Source organism: Xenia sp. Carnegie-2017, unplaced genomic scaffold (assembly GCF_021976095.1).
Source record: "Xenia sp. Carnegie-2017 unplaced genomic scaffold, XeniaSp_v1 HiC_scaffold_2, whole genome shotgun sequence".
Taxonomy (NCBI): Eukaryota; Metazoa; Cnidaria; class Anthozoa; order Malacalcyonacea; family Xeniidae; genus Xenia; species Xenia sp. Carnegie-2017.
Genome location: NW_025813482.1, coordinates 6,618,945 through 6,635,530, shown reverse-complemented (window position 1 = coordinate 6,635,530; position 16,586 = coordinate 6,618,945). Strand labels below are relative to the sequence as shown.

General features: G+C 36.6%; 2 protein-coding genes and 2 long non-coding RNA genes across 4 annotated transcripts; 2 read left to right on the top strand and 2 right to left on the bottom strand.

The window, feature by feature from the left end:
* The first annotated feature begins 4,293 nt into the window (after positions 1–4,293).
* Positions 4,294–9,344, top strand: LOC124440270. Its single transcript, XM_046990625.1, has 4 exons — positions 4,294–5,658; positions 7,392–8,190; positions 8,260–8,386; positions 8,525–9,344. The coding sequence occupies exons 1-4, from the start codon at positions 4,695–4,697 to the stop codon at positions 9,302–9,304; spliced, it is 2,670 nt and encodes an 889-aa protein (XP_046846581.1). The 5' UTR covers positions 4,294–4,694; the 3' UTR covers positions 9,305–9,344.
* LOC124440279 lies at positions 6,561–7,064 on the bottom strand. The gene is made up of 2 exons (XR_006946638.1): positions 6,865–7,064; positions 6,561–6,787 (listed from the first exon to the last, which is right to left on the bottom strand). It is a non-coding gene; the product is annotated as an uncharacterized LOC124440279 (long non-coding RNA).
* Positions 9,345–10,594: 1,250 nt separating the features above from the next.
* Positions 10,595–11,406, bottom strand: LOC124440278. The gene is made up of 2 exons (XR_006946637.1): positions 11,246–11,406; positions 10,595–10,800 (listed from the first exon to the last, which is right to left on the bottom strand). It is a non-coding gene; the product is annotated as an uncharacterized LOC124440278 (long non-coding RNA).
* A 2,927-nt stretch (positions 11,407–14,333) lies between these two features.
* On the top strand, positions 14,334–16,554 carry LOC124440538 (pyridoxine/pyridoxamine 5'-phosphate oxidase-like). Its single transcript, XM_046990934.1, has 4 exons — positions 14,334–14,345; positions 14,742–14,870; positions 15,448–15,521; positions 15,889–16,554. The coding sequence occupies exons 1-4, from the start codon at positions 14,334–14,336 to the stop codon at positions 16,055–16,057; spliced, it is 384 nt and encodes a 127-aa protein (XP_046846890.1). The 3' UTR covers positions 16,058–16,554.
* Positions 16,555–16,586: the final 32 nt, after the last annotated feature.

The window sequence follows — 16,586 nt, the reverse complement described above, 5'->3', positions numbered from 1 at the left end:
TAATACATTCTTAATCAGTCAATTTTTCAATGAAAAATGTAGCAAATGAGGATGGCATCATTTCAGTTGTTGAAGATAACATCAGAGTAATTTATTATTTTTGCAATCAGGTGCATGCACATGTTTAAATATGAGAAAGAGCAAGACAGACAATTTTCTCAAAACATTAATTTTCAGGGGGGGATTAGTGCTCATTAGACAGGAGGGGTGCAGATTTTCCAAAGGGGTGCATTGGTATCTTTACTAAACTTGAGTGCCACCTAGCTATTTTTTGGCCTACAGAGAGTGAACTTTCTGCAATGAAAGTGCTATTAGCTTTCAAATACAATTTGTTATATTGTTTTTTTAATGAATATTGGTTTTACTTTAAGTAAATTTTATAAATAAAAGTTTTACGGAGCAATTCTCCAGCCTTTAATTGTTTTATAATTTTCCTCTACAGTACATAGCATTCCTATTTTTTGTGGGGTGCACCCTCATAAAATCCACCCTTGCAAATTTTGTAATATTTTCCATTTTTAAAGTATAATATTTATTAACATTACTTACAATTGTATCTAATGACAAAGTTTACTTTTGTACTGTTTGCCAGTCATGCAACAATACTCTTTTAAAATATATATTTATGTAGTTTAATTTTCTGATTATTGAGTGATAGAGCACAATTTTGATCCATACATTACAGTAGAAACATTATTTTACATTGAAGAAATGAACAAGTACAAATATACATCTGGAGATACATTACAGTGGAAACATTATTTTACATTGAAGAAATGAACAAGTAGAAATATACATCTGGAAACTTTGCAATGAATGGCAACATTTAATTGCAGTCTAAGCAAATCAGAATTAACCCAAAAATAGGATTATTATTTATAGTTTACCACTTTATTGAACGAACAATCAATACAGATTTTGAGATAAAGTGAAGATCAAGTTTTCAAATTAATAATTTAGTTTTATGTTTATAATAATGCAATTGATGGGAAATAAATTGTAACAACAAGATATCAAGGCAGGGGCGCATTTTCTGGGGGGAGGTGTGCAACCTCTCCCCCAAGAAAAATTCTGAAATGGTATTACATACTGTAAGCGATTAATATGACAATATTAGGGGCTATGAAATGATACAGTAGTAAAGATAGAACTTCTCATTTTAAAGACAATTACATATTTTGTACTACCACCATTTGCAATTGACTTCTGCCATGCGCGTTTTCATTGAAACCTTAAAATTGATGTAAATCACTTAACGCGCATTCGTTAACAAAAACAAGTGTAGCGACGAATCAAACTTAGTCATAGTTGTTGTGCGTCAACGGATATACGATGTGAGTAAGCACAACAACGCGCTACAAGCTAACCACACAAGCCCGACCACAAAGCATGAAAGCACTATAACGCGCTTAGAAAGAACTAAGTCATCCCACTATTACGTGCAGGATATGACGGAGAACACTCCCTTTAGTTACTATATAAATGCACGACAAAATATAGAATAGCAGACAAGAGATGAATAGAGCATAGCGTCCATTCAATGTAAACTCGTATGATTGAATATAATGCAATAATAATAACGATACGTGGCAAGTGTATGATTTCATGGCGCAAGTGCATATACCGAGGGACATGATGATCCAAATCTAACCGTTCTACGGCTCAACGTTACATTGGTGGCAGCGGTGGGATCTTTGAAATCAGCCTAAAGTCAGATAGTCAGTGGATGACGAACTGTTTGTCTGGGCGTGTGTGTCTTTTGAGCATAGTTAATGAAGTTACGCGCTAATAAAATAAGCGGAAACATGACTGAAGAAGGTGCTAGTAGCAGCAATGTCGCTAATTCCATCCCCCATAGGGTACTTGTAATGCCAGAAGCGTTTGCAGCATCTGAAAAGGAAGACTGGATTTCGTGGCTTAAATATTTTAATAATTGCGCAAAAATAAATGGGATAACGACAAGAAACGTGATTTCTTGGCCGTTCGTCTCCGGGGCGCTGCACAAGAAACATATTTTTCCTTGTCAGAGGAAGTGCAAGCGGGAACTTTTGAAGTACTTTCTGAAGCCCTCAGTAAGAAATTCGCACCCACAGAGCAGTTAGAATTATATAAAGCTGAGTTTCAAGCTAGGCGACGCGCACAGGGGGAAAAGTTAGGTGAGCTTGCAGCAGGCTTAAGTAAGATGGCTAGCAGAGCATTTCCAGGCGCACCGACAGACATTCTCGATCGTTTGGCTATGGATCGATTTATAGCGTCTTTGGACAATGTTGACCTTCGTATTCGTCTGCGGGAAGGCAACCCAAAGACGCTGGATGAAAGCTTAAGTCGCGCGATCCAGCTTGAGGCAATTTACGAGGCAAAAAACAGTGCTGCTCTTAGTAAGACGTCTCGGGTGCAGGCGGTCGAGAGGTCTAGCGATTCACGCATACTGGAGATGCTCAGCAAGCAGACTGCAGCACTTGAAAAGGCCGTAAACCTACTTACTGACCGTTCTAAACCTGGGATTCGCCAAAATAACCATAGGCCAGGCAATAAGTTTAAGGGTGGTAAGAAAACTTGCTGGAAATGCGGTGGGGTAGGTAAATTTAAAGCTAATTGCCCTACCAATGATTCAAGCGAAAAACAGGAAAACTAGGCCAGGCTGGCGCCGCGGGTCGCGTGCCAGCCGATGATTCATCTAAGACCCATAAAACAGGTTCCAGAAGCTGGGAAGGGGGTGCAGGAGTGTCAATACCCAAAGTTTTAGGTTCGTACAGCGTCAATGACGGCGCGAGTCTTTACGTCCCTGGATGGGTATGTAATGTTGAAATAGACATGCTCTTGGACACGGGTTCTGCGGTAACTCTCATTCATAAGCGGGTATTGGATAAGGTTGATAAGGGTAAGAAGATGTCTGACGTAGAAGAACAGGTCATTTCAGCAAATGGTCAACCACTAGGAATTTTGTGGGCGTGTGAAGTTAAACTATGTTTGGGAGACATTAGCACTAACCACAATGTTTTAGTTGCAAATGACATTACTCAGGATTGCTTGATCGGTGTTGACTTTTTGGGTAAAAACAATTGCTTAATTGATTTTAAGGCTGGCAATAGAGAGGTTGTCATGGGTTGTAAGCGGGAAGATTGGACATGTAGTCGGGTTAGTTTGGTGGAAACGGTTACGATACCGGGAAGACATGAAATGATCATGTCTGCAAAAGTTAGGGCGGTAAGTGATACTGTCACTGGTTTAATAGAGCCCTGTCGAAGATTTTTGGGTAAGCACTCAGTCTTGGTGGCCCGAGTAGTAACCCAACCAAAAGATAACCAGGTACCTGTCAGGTTATTCAACCCTTCTCCGGAGCCAGTAGTGTTACATAAGGGATGCACACTTGGGACATTTGCTCAATGTGAGGAGAGCCACTCTCTAAAGTCTAATACCAACGATTGTCAAGTTACATCCGTCTGTAATCGTCATAAGCAATCGAAAGCAACATCGATAAAAGCATCTCGTGTAGCAGTGTCACATTTATTTAGCTGGGATGATACGGACATTAGCAGTTTACAGAAATCTCGGGTAAACGAACTTTTAAATGACTTCGAGGACGTTGTGTCAAAAGATTTATCGGACATTGGCAGAACAAATCGGGTAAAACATCGCATTCCTACGGGCAATGCATCTCCTATCAAACAGTCCCCAAGGCGAGTTCCTATTCACCAGAAGGACGAGTTGGATAAGAATTTGGCGTCGATGCTGAACGACGGTATAGTTCAACCCTCTTCCAGCCCCTGGGCTTGTCCAGTTGTGCTGATAAAAAAGGACGGGAGCACAAGGTTTTGTGTTGACTATCGTCGCCTTAATGAGGTAAAAGCGAAAGGACGCATATCCGTTGCCAAGGATTGATTCGACCCTTGATGCTCTGGGCGAAGCCAAGTACTTTTCAACTATAGACCTTGCTAGTGGATATTGGCAAGTCGAAGTGGAACCGTCCGATCAAGAAAAAACGGCGTTTGCAACACCTCAAGGGCTGTTCGAGTTCTGTGTAATGCCATTTGGATTAATAGGTGCACCGGGCACCTTTCAAAGATTGATGGAATCTGTCTTAGCAGGTCTTCAATGGTCAACATGCCTGGTGTACTTGGATGATATTATTATCTTTAGTGTACGACATTTGAAGAGCACCTCGAACGATTGCGGTGGTTCTTGAGAGGCTTCGCGATGCAGGACTAAAAGTTAAACCGCAGAAATGTCAACTCTTTCGGAAAGTTGTGCCTTTTTTGGGTTATGTCATCTCTAAGGAGGGGGTCGCCACAGACCCTCGCAAAGTAGATGCGGTAACAAAATGGCCGGTACCTCTCGCGAAAACAGAGCTGCGGAGTTTTCTCGGTTTAGCATCGTACTATCGCCGGTTTATCAAGAACTTTGCAGCAATTGCAGCTCCATTACATCATGCATTAACTGTCGGTAACGAGAAAACCTTTGTGTGGACTACTGCCTGTGATCGTGCATTCGCAGAGCTTAAAACGTGTTTAGTGAACGCACCGGTCTTGGGCTATCCAAGATCGGACGGGGAATTTATTCTTGACACCGACGCGAGTGACTTCGGCATCGGTGCTGTTCTGTCTCAAATACAAGATGGCGAGGAAAAGGTAATTGCTTACGCTAGTAGAACATTGAGCAAGAGTGAGCGTAACTATTCAGTGACGAAACGAGAAATGTTGGCTTTAGTTTTCTATACCCAACAATTTCGGCATTATCTGTACGGACTGCGTTTCATTGCGAGAACGGATCATGACGCCTTACGTTGGTTAACGAACTTTAAAGAACCAAACGGGCAAGTAGCACGTTGGCTAGAAAAGCTTGCAGAATTTGATTTTAAGGTGCAGTCTCGACCTGGGAAGCGACATGGAAATGCGGACAGTTTGTCACGACGGCCCAACCCGTCTATCGAAGTTCATAACGTAGGAAATATGGAACTTGAAATACGGACAAATTCTGAGAAAGCTTGGTGTCCCACGTGGACGTCCGCTGAGTTACGATCTCTACAGTTAGCTGAACCTACGATTTGCTATGTGTTGTCTAAGAAGGAGATCCATGTAGATCCTCTACGAAAAGAAGAATTAAAAGGATTAAGCCGAGCTGTGCACAATTTGTGTTCACATTGGGACGTTTTGGAAATTCGTGACGGTGTTTTGTATCGTCATTATGAAAATGACGATGGCACAACGACGGAGCCCCTGTTGGTAGTACCTCGTTGTTTAGTGAACGATGTGTTAAGAAGTCTGCATGACAGTCCAACTTCCGGTCACCTGGGCATAACAAAAACTCTCTCGAAAGTACGACAGAGATTTTACTGGCCTGGTCAACGTCAAGATGTCGAAGAAGGGTTAATGAAATGTAAAAAGTGCGCTGTAGGTAAGGGTGCAACAAAAGAGAATCGGGCACCACTGGTAATTTGTCCCCCTGGTTATCCTTTAGAACGAATTGCAATCGATATACTGGGACCTTTACCAGTGTCTACAAACGGCAACAAATACATCATGGTGGTTGGCGACTACTTGTCAAAATGGACGGAGAGTTATGCCATTCCAAACCAAGAAGCATATACAGTTGCGGAAAAGTTGGTGAACGAATTCATCTGCCGTTTTGGTGCACCAGATACCATCCACACAGATCAAGGTAGGAATTTTGAGTCTTCACTATTCCAAGAAGTGTGTAGGCTTTTGGGAATCCATAAGACTCGCACATCGGCGTATCACCCGGAGGGAGATGGAATGATTGAACGCTTTAATAGAACTCTTGAAGCGATGCTTTCCAAATATGTAGCAAAACATCAAAAGGATTGGGACGTACATCTTCCCCGAGTAATGATGGCTTACCGATCGAGTGTGCAGGAATCAACTGGCTTTACTCCATACCAGCTAATGTTTGGACGAGAAATCCGTTTACCTGCAGATGTGATGTTCGGAAACACTCCTGACCAATCAAAGGATGTGCACGCGTACGTCGAGGAGTTGAGAGACATCCTCGTGGCAGCGCACGATCTAGCTCGTGAACACCTGAAAACAGCACAGAAACGGCAAAAGCGGTATTATGACGCTCGCGGTACTGGTGATGGTTTTGGTATCGGCGATCGTGTTTGGCTTCTCAATTCCGCAACGAAACAAGGTGAGTCACGCAAGTTACGATCGCCATGGATAGGACCGTTTGTCATCCTTGACAAACTTTCTGACGTGAATTACAAGATTGGGGCAGAGAATGGAGAAGGAAGAAAGCAAATTGTTCACTACAATCGGTTGAAACATTGCACAATCAAGTCTGTGGAGAATAGTCACCCTCAAGCAACGCGTGGACAGAGTGTTCATGAAGATGACCAACATCGTGTCAACGAGCAACGTTACGTTCCGGACGAAACTGATCTTATGTATACCCACGACTCACCTGTCTTCGGGTACACAAACCCAATACGGGAGGGCGAACTACCCATACTTGAGGAACGGCAACCTTCATTGTCCCGACCACGGCGTCAAATTCGACCTCCCGGATGAATGGCGGATTTTGACGTAGACATAAACTGAATATTCTGGACAACATGATTTTAATTGTTTGAATTTTGCATGATTTAGGAGACATATATCACATACTAGGTTTATCAGCGCATGGGACGTGCTTTCTCTAAGAAGGGGGTAGTGTAGCGACGAATCAAACTTAGTCATAGTTGTTGTGCGTCAAAGGATATACGATGTGAGTAAGCACAACAACGCGCTACAAGCTAACCACACAAGCCCGACCACAAAGCATGAAAGCACTATAACGCGCTTAGAAAGAACTAAGTCATCCCACTATTACGTGCAGGATATGACGGAGAACACTCCCTTTAGTTACTATATAAATGCACGACAAAATATAGAATAGCAGACAAGAGATGAATAGAGCATAGCGTCCATTCAATGTAAACTCGTATGATTAAATATAATGCAATAATAATAACGATACGTGGCAAGTGTATGATTTCATGGCGCAAGTGCATATACCGAGGGACATGATGATCCAAATCTAACCTTTCTACGGCTCAACGTTACACAAGTAATAATTTTTTACAACGGTAATAACACTTTCTAAACGCGCGGTTCACTCATTTCTAAAAATTTACAAGTACAAAGGCTGTTTTTACAAATAACCCAGGTTAAACCTGGGTTGTTTGTGTTTACACGCAAAAAAACTAACCTGGGTTAAACCCGGCTTGATTTTAACTTGGTTTAAACCCAGATTAGTTCTTGCTGTGTGAATAGGGCTTAGGATGACGATGCACCCCCCTTGGAAAATTTGCAGCCTTCCTGTCAAATGAACATTGATCCACCCACGTATTAATGAAGTAAATTTGTAATTTTTTCTCTCCATAATTTGTACAGGGTGGGATGATGAAAGCCGTCATGAAATGAAGATGGTCCCTCTAGTTTTTAAATCCAAAAAGGGCAACGCATATGGTTACAAGGCAGAGCAAAAATTATACTCCTTCATTCAAACTATAAGCGTACGAGGCTTTGGATTTCATGGTTTGAAGTTTGATGATGAAGAAGTTGACTTTCTGTTGGTTTTTACCGGAGGCGTAGCAATTATTGAATGCAAGAGAATAATGAAAAACAAAATTCCACAAGCGGTCTACGATGATGCCTTTGGACAGTTGATTCGACAAGAAACGGCAATAAGTTGTTATCTGGATGTATCTAAAGACATCAACATTATTAAAGTCGTTTGCTTGCCGATGCAATCTCGCTGTGATATTACGGAAGAAGGTGCAAGGGTTTTTTTTGAAGAAGACTTTCTTCATAATGAATTCAAGGAATGGCTTTACAATTTTCCTTCAATGGATTTTGATTTGTATAAAGCGATTGTGATGAAGTTCCTTTGCAAGTATCATTGCAATGGTGGTAATAAGTTCAACAACGAAAAGGAATTTAAAAGGCGAGCAATAGACGATACTTCGGATTGTTTAGATCGAATATCTCAGAAGTATTTCAAGACAGATGAACAAGCTTCAGTTTTACGTTGTATTGATCGTCCTGGGAGATTTTGGGTGAAAGGAGCTGCAGGAACAGGCAAAACATTTGTTCTGAAGATGATTGCAAAGGAATTTTTCGAGAAACATAAGTCCGATAAAAGGACAATGCTCATAATAACCTTTAATGTTGCAATTAATAATGACATCAAGTAAGTTTGTTATGTAGCCCACACTTTTTTATGATTTTACTGTTTATTACATCAAAATTTTTTATTCAGCTCATGGATTACAGAAAACGTCGTATCTGACCAAAAGAAAATACGAGTGCAAACTTTCCGGAGACTGCTTCGTCATATGCTTCATGCTTTTTCTGACGATGTTCGTTTGCAGAACGAAAACAAAGAAGTATGTGTTACGTAAATGCTTTCGGCAGAATTATATTACTAAGTTACATATCTGTTATATTCCTTTTGTTTTATTTCTAATATATGCAGCGTATGAACTTTACAGCATTTCTACATCGATATCATTTCATCATTTTAGGACAGAGATATTGTGGAGTTTATTTTAAGAAACAAGGGAGTGGACAAGTATTTTTGTCCCAAGTTTGTTTCACGCAAATACACTTTTCTGTTAGTCGATGAAGCTCAGGATCTTTCTGGTGAATGGATCAAGTTACTTGAAGATTTGTTGATCAAAAATAAAGGAGCGATGTATGTGTTTGAAGATCCTTTTCAAAATGTCCGTGGCACCGAAAGTCCGCAAAGTGGGCATTTTAATCATTATTCCTTACATAAAGTTCTCAGGAATACTCATAACACTTTTAAAGCGTATAAAGGATGCTATGAACAACTTGCCACTGAAACCGGACATTTACCTTTACCCACCATTGATCACGCAGTCTTCGGCCTAGAGCCGTGGTACAAAAGTGAGAATACCAAGGAAAAACTTCAAGCCCGTCTGTTGTCCACTGTCGAAGAATTACGAGGGAAAGGTATTCGTTATGATGACATTGCTATTATATCATCGTCATGGGGAAAAGTTGATCTGGTCGAATTTCTCACAAACAAGATTCCATATTGTGATGCTGAGGAGAGCACCAAAAAAAAGAATGAAAAAATCAATTCGGTCATCGTTGATTCGTACCAAAAGTTCAAAGGCCTCGAAGCTAAGGTTTTGATTTTTTACATTCCAGTTGGTTGGACCCCTCGGTATGAGGACATTTATGTGAGTTTGTCGAGAGCATTTTGTCATCCAATTGTTTTAGGGGGGGGAATGGAAATTGACCGTATCAAAGACTTAGGTCGGAACGATCTTCAGTAACTGGAGGTCACCTTTTTTCGATTTTTAAAAATCTTTTAATGAAAAAAAGCTACGATTCAAACAAATGGCAATGAGTGCAATCAGAAGTGAATTCAAAAACAAAAAAGTTTCAAGTATTAGGAAAAAACTCCTTTTTTAAATACGCATAAAATTCACTGTCCAGTGGACATCGCTTATGATGCTTCCTGCAACATGCTTCAGACAGTGTGCCGAAGAAGAATTTTCTTAAAATTTGGGCTAAAAAATTTAACTGAAAAATGAGTAAAAGTTGTTTTAGTGTTTTTTTGTTATCCTGGTATACAAGCTGCGTGTATTTCATGGAATTGTAACAAAACCGACCAAAAAACGATAATCATCAATGTATCAAACATCGTTTTTGCGTCTAAAGTTGTAGCTTTATGTCAACATTACCTCAGTTTCAAATGATGAACATCCAGTATGGAAGAATTTCTAATAAACGATTCGGCCTAAATCTAAATTTATCAAAATTCGTTGAGCTTTTTAAGTCAATTAAATTTATAGAATGAGGGGAATTTGTTTCATAAATGGCTTACTGCACGCACAGAGGGACTGATATGTTTTAGCAACGAACTAGATTTAATGATGAAATTTTACAAGTAGAGGTTTTTGAAACATTATATAAAAATTATATATTTTGAAGTAGATTTAATGATGAAATTTTACAAATAGAGGTTTTTAAAACATTACATAAAAATTATATCATATTTTGAAGTAGATTTAATGATGAAATTTTACAAATAGAGGTTTTAAAAGATTACATAAAAATTATATCATATTTTTAAGGAGATTTAATAACGAAGTTTTACAAATAGAGGTTTTTAAAACATTACAGTACATAAAAATTATTTCATATTTTGTTTTGTGTAATTTTGCCAGAAATAACGGTTTGATGGCGATAAATGCATAATATCTTCACTCAGCCTTTGAACAAAAACATTCAAGGGTAGACTTTTTAATTTTTGTACACTGACCATGTTGGATCGATTTTGTATGTAGATAAACTTTGGATGGAAGGTTTGAAATAAAATTTAATAGAGGTTGCAATTTAATTCTGTATTGTAATGAAATTGTTTGAATGTAAATGATGTAAAGTTGCAATTCTTTTGTTAATTTTTGCGTTGTTAAATTTTGAACCAAACAATGAAAAACACCTGAAGAGAGAAGACAGTTTCAGACTTTCTACCAACTAAATAAATTAGCCGTATTGCGATATTATAATATATTCCTGATTAATACATAAAAAACACTTAAGCATAGTTAATTTTTTTCTTGCTTAAAAGAGCTCATTTGGATTGTTTTGGACTGAGTTTACGATTTTAACTTTTTCACTCCTAGGATGGCGTAAACCAGCTAACATGCATCAGTGCATATTTTTATATTGAATTTTTGACTGAAGGATTCACATCGTTAAAGTACTGATGGTTCATTGCAACATCGGCGGCCATTCGCATTGAAGGGTTGAAAACGAGTAATTTCTAGTAAAATAAAGTCAATAAAAACTGAATACTTTAAAGAACGAACGACATGCTTACGCTATGTGTACAAGGCTAAATATAGATTAAGTATTTTACAAAATTGACCACTGTTGAGTACAGCTAATTTTTAAAAAAATGTGTGCATCACAAGTTGTTTTGTTTGGGTTTACTCGTGAAATTAAATAAAAAAGGTGTATTGAGATCTTGGGAATATTGAGGAATACATACGGACAAATTGTTTTTCTGCTTTAATTACTTGTAACCACCTTTAACCAGCGTTACAGCATATATTATCGTTGTTATATTTACAAACTACATAAAGTATTAACTAGTGCATCAGGAAGTGGCATCAAATACCGTATCTCATTGTTTCACCTTAATACTTGAAATTGGTTTTTCTTGCGTCATGCCATTAATCAAGTAAAAAGTGGATATTTAACATTACCTGCAGTAAATCTCTTCCAACATTTGAAAGTTTTGGTACAACATGAGATAACGATACAGGAGAGTGAAAACCATAATCCTTAAAATAATTAAGTAAAGAAATATTTGCAAAAGTCGTGCATGTTCAGCACAAAGCCGTTTTCATCACAACATACTATAAGTACTCTGTAATTACAACAAGACATAATTAACATAGAACAATTTATACTTGCAAACAAGGTTCACAATTTTTGTTTAGTTTATACTCAAAATAAGTTTAATATTGAACAATGTTTAATAAATTTTAATAATTAAATGATATCATCATTCAATGCCGTACAACTTACTTTGTATTCAGGCAATTTCGTCATTCCAGGCCAATACTCCTCATTTGGAGATCCCAAAATTCTTTAACCATCAAATTAAGGATGCAAACAAAAGTTTTTGCAAATTTATCAAGCCAATTATTGAACAAAACAACTGATATTTTTCTCAATTGATCATCAACGTCACTTCCTGGGAAAAGCGGTTTTCCTCCATTTGATAATTCTACAAGACGATAAACGTTAAGTGAACTTACTTTTTCCCACACTTATTTACAAACTAATGACCTTTTCTGGGTGTCAAAATTTGGCAGAACATCAGTGGTTCGTTTTGTCCGAAAAACCTCAAAAAATGTTCAAAATTTTCAAAGGCTTCGCGTAATTTTTGAAGAAAAAAAGACTTATGTTAAGGAAACACAGAATTAGATGAATAGTGTCTCAAAAAAGAGGAACATTTCATATGCATGAATTTTAAATTGTTGATTTATTGGGGCTTGGGTTGGAACTTTAAAAATTTTTCAATGTTTCGTCAATCAGATAATATAAAGTTTACTTCTCGAAGGAACCAAGCTTGGTTTTTGTTTTTTTACTGCAGCAATTTCTATAGTCATTTGAATGAAAGTTTTGATTAAACGGTGTCATTTATAAATGATTATCATTCAAACTGGATGTAGGCATCAATTCTTGTGTGACACAATATAATTCAAAACAATTTTCACATATTAATCACAAGGATTCAACAAACACCTGCAAATATACAACCAGCTGACCACATGTCAATTGATGTGGTGTAGATTTTGGCACCCATAAGAACGTCAGGAGGTCGATACCACAAAGTGACCACCTACATAATATTTCTTAATTTTGGGTTTTTACTAAGTAAGTGTTAGTGCTAACTAAGGCACGGCGAACTAAAACAAACATAATGTTTACAATGTTCATTAAATTTACTTCGGCGGAGTAACAACGTACAGGAATGCCAAACGGTCTCGCCAATCCAAAATCAGCCAGTTTTAACTCGCCATCCTAGGCAACACAAAACATTTAATAATTTTAATCTCTTGTGTGTTGAAACAGCTCCATTATATAGATTTCTCGGCGAATTCTTTAAACAAAAAATTTATTTGTGAAAAGTCGCTAAGGTATTTTTTAAGTTTCTTTTGCCGTCTTTCCTTTTGAATTTAATGAAAATATTCAAGTTAGCTAAGTTTAGCAATCAGGAAAAATGAGTCTGTCATAATTCTGCTCTATAACCATGTCATGTAATCAATTCCTTCAAGATAGAATGGAAAGGTTTCTGGACAAAATATTCAAAAGCAGTAGCGACTGTAGTAATGACTGCCTGGAGATCAGTTAAAAGGCGAAAGATAAATCTTGGATGTTATACGACCCTAATTTACCGAAGAAGAGATTCCCTCATGTTCAATTGGCACGATAAGCAACCTGAATGGAAAACGACAGAACAGGCGTAGAAGTAAGGGAACAAAAACGCCGAAACAGAACATGCTTCTTTTGTACCTAAACACATTGCGTACTTGCATGCTTATGCTTTACAAGAGAGTTAGGCGCGATATGAAAAACTAAAATGAACAGCAGATTGAAACGAGGCTGACTGTTTACAACCCAATTTCTGACAGACAGAGAGTTAGAGATGAAGGTCCGTTTGGCTTGAATTAACCTTAGTTTTGTCAAGGCATTCTGAAAATATATGCAGCAACATCATCCCAGGACAAGCACTAACGATTAGAGATTTGTGGATTTTTTCACGAATTGGTAACTGACATAAGAGCAATCCAGAAACCTGCTGTGGTCCAAATGGACTGAAATTCAACACTCCGTTCACACCTTCTGTTAAACATATAGAGAGATCTGCCTTGCAGTTGCAGACATTATTCATTAAGATTATAGACATTTTCAAGAAGAGTTAGTTTCACTATACAAGGGTGGTGAAATTCAAAGCAAGGATAAAATCCTTATAAGATATACGTATTGTCAAGTTCTCAATTTCATGTTGGTTGATCTTTTTTGTTCAGTAATCACACTTCAGTGTTGGAGAGAATTATTCACAATTTAGAGGGACATGATTGAAAAGAAGGTTTTAAATTAAATGATCTTGTAAGCCTTTTGTTCAAATATTAAATAAGGTTTTAATATGGCTGCTGTTTTTTCATAACAAAAGACCATACTAGTAGTACACCTTATTTAAGAGTAAATTTTGTGGTTTCAGATCACGATGTAGTACATTATTTTCATGACAGAAAGCCAAACCTCTTAACAGTTGATACATTAAAGACTAAAATAAAAAGACAAATGAAAACAAAGATATAAATTTGATGATGACTTGTAACACTTGTTGAAACTACTGATGAACGTTTACATTAAATAATGTTTACTTTATATGGAGTATCTATTGTCTTGTGTTTTACCTTAACAATGTTTGCATCAACCTCGCCTTGGCAACTATCAAAATACTTTTTCAAATCCTGGAAGAGTGTATATTGGCAGTATTGTAATGAAAAATAGGAGAAACACAAAATGAATGAGTGTTGACTAACTTGATCACAATATTCAAAAACTAATGTCAGTTTCATTTCACTAATCATGATGTCATGAAGCCTGTAAATATATTATTTATATAAAATGAAATTGAAGATAATTTGAAATGCAAGTTAATTAAATTATGATTTAGATCATCTAAATAATTGGTATTTTCTTCGTAGGATTGAAGAAAATCTTACCTAACTATATTCCTATGACGCAATTCCTTTAGTAAACAGATTTCCCGTAATGCTGAACTTGGTACACCCTATATAAAAATTATCTGCAATGTTAAACTTGGTACACCCTACATAAAAATTATCTGCAAGGTTAAACTTGGTACACCGTACATAAATATTATCTGCAAGGTTAAACTTGGTACACCCTACATAAATATTATCTGCAAGGTTAAACTTGATACACCGTACATAAATATTATCATGGTGGATAGTTTGGAGATATAACTATGCAAACAAAAACATAGTGCACCTCATCATCGTCATCCAAACGAACTCTTTTTAGAGCAACTATTTCGTGTTACAAAAATGATGTGTTTCTTAAAATTAAAATGCATTCTTACGAAGGATGCTCTTTATTTAAGTCAAAATTTTTTTACCTAAAGTTATTTTGTATGCTTAATGATGATGTTTTATAAAGATTCGAGTTGAAGGAAAAGTATGTAAACTTAGTGTTGAAGAATCTGCTAGTTATTTCCACTCTCGACCTGTTGGCAGTCAGATTGGTGCTTGTGTGAGTCGTCAGAGCTTACCAATTCATAGTAGACAGGTGATGTTCATTAGCAATTTTTTATTATTTATAAACAATTAAGCTTTGTTGAACCAAAAGCTGTATAAGGACCAAGGTACCAATTGATCTATGAATAGAAATCAAGTAAAATGTTGACAATGCAATGATGAAATGGGTTGAAATTTATCTACATAGAATTCATGATTTTGAATGACCCTTGTGTTCAGCTAATTGTAATCCACATTGGCTACAAATCCAACCAAAACATTTACTGTGACAATATTTCTCCGTTACAAACATTGGTTACGAATGCAAATGCATGATTTGATTGTTTGAAATGAAATTTACGAATTACTTACTCAAACTAATGATAAATCAAGTATTTCAACCAGTGTTAACATTGATTGAACATTGCTGAAAGATATCTTACATAACTTTAGGTTTTGATTTTTCCTTAGTACACTGCTCAGTAGTTTTGTGCAGTGACTGGAAAAATTAAAATGACTCCACTTTCATCCTGATATGCTTGTTATGTGATTTTTTACTCATCATGTAAATGTCTTTAGTGTATGTTGTTTAATACATATATTATATAATATAATACATTGTATTAAAGGTACTACTTGATAAAGAGAAAGAACTGATGGATAAATTTGGAAAAAAAGAAAAAGTCCCTCTTCCTGAATATTGGTATGATGACGCGATTTCGCTTTCTGAAAATATATCTCTATAAGTTATTTAAATTTCGTGCAGTCTCCATAAGGTCTAACCGCTCGTGTGGTGAAGAGTGAGATGAACATCTCTTCTCCTTGAAAAAATATTGTGCGTTCTCAGTACGTTCTGGGTCCGACTTTGTATAGTGTCTTTTTCATAGAAAAGCCAACAATTTTAGATAAATTATTACAAAAGACTACAACAACAAAAAAATCGAGACTTTCTCCATTTTTTAGCTATAAAACTAGCGAACAATAACAGAGGCTGTGCGAATGTACTGAATTTACTATTTAAACTCTTTATATAATTAACCTCGTTTTAACTCTTTTTAATCCGTTGCTAGGGGAGGCTATTGCATATATCCAAGTAATATCGAGTTTTGGCAAGGTCAAAGTAATCGACTGCATGACAGAATACAATTTCGAAGAAAGGAGGAAAATGATTTACTCGAAAATGTAGAATGTTGGAAAGAGGGAGAAAATGGGTGGATTTACTCACGATTGTCTCCATGATCAAATTTATTAATGTCTTAAATTTGTCTGTAGCTACAGTACATCAAGTTTTAGGGCGAGAATTTAATATATTTTACTGACAGAAATAGCCTAAATATGAAGTTCAATTATTTTAAACGGAGCAAATAGTTTCATACTTTCATTCATTTAACTCCTAAAAACCGTATTTCTCATGGACTGACGCGGATTATTTTTAATTTTTGACGAATTTTTTTTTCAAATCATCATTGATAGCTATTGATAATACATAATAGCTATTGGTTTTTCATCATAGTTCAAACGTAATGAAAATTATGATTTCAATTTTCAGTAACTTATTACAATTCTTGCGTTGAAGAATTTTTTATTCTTGTTGATGACATACAATGTTGATGAATATTTAATTTATTTAAAACATTGGCTATCCACGTCTGCCCTCATTTATATGATTTTTATGTAATATATAAGATGATAAAGTTTAAGGTATAAGGTTTTGGTTATGACAATCTGAAAATGTACTATTTGATATTAAATATCGAACATGATCGAA

What these genes read in the sequence shown, in the direction of transcription:
- LOC124440270 (XM_046990625.1), top strand. Translation starts at nt 4,695, where the DNA reads ATGTTGGCTTTAGTTTTCTATACCCAACAATTTCGGCATTATCTGTAC. An exon ending in TACCATCCACACAGATCAAG is followed by an intron (nt 5,659 to 7,391) that starts GTAGGAATTTTG and finishes TAATTTGTACAG; the next exon opens with GGTGGGATGATGAAAGCCGT. An exon ending in TGCAGAACGAAAACAAAGAA is followed by an intron (nt 8,387 to 8,524) that starts GTATGTGTTACG and finishes TCATCATTTTAG; the next exon opens with GACAGAGATATTGTGGAGTT.
- LOC124440538 (XM_046990934.1), top strand. An exon ending in TACCAATTCATAGTAGACAG is followed by an intron (nt 14,871 to 15,447) that starts GTGATGTTCATT and finishes ATTGTATTAAAG; the next exon opens with GTACTACTTGATAAAGAGAA. An exon ending in GTCCCTCTTCCTGAATATTG is followed by an intron (nt 15,522 to 15,888) that starts GTATGATGACGC and finishes ATCCGTTGCTAG; the next exon opens with GGGAGGCTATTGCATATATC.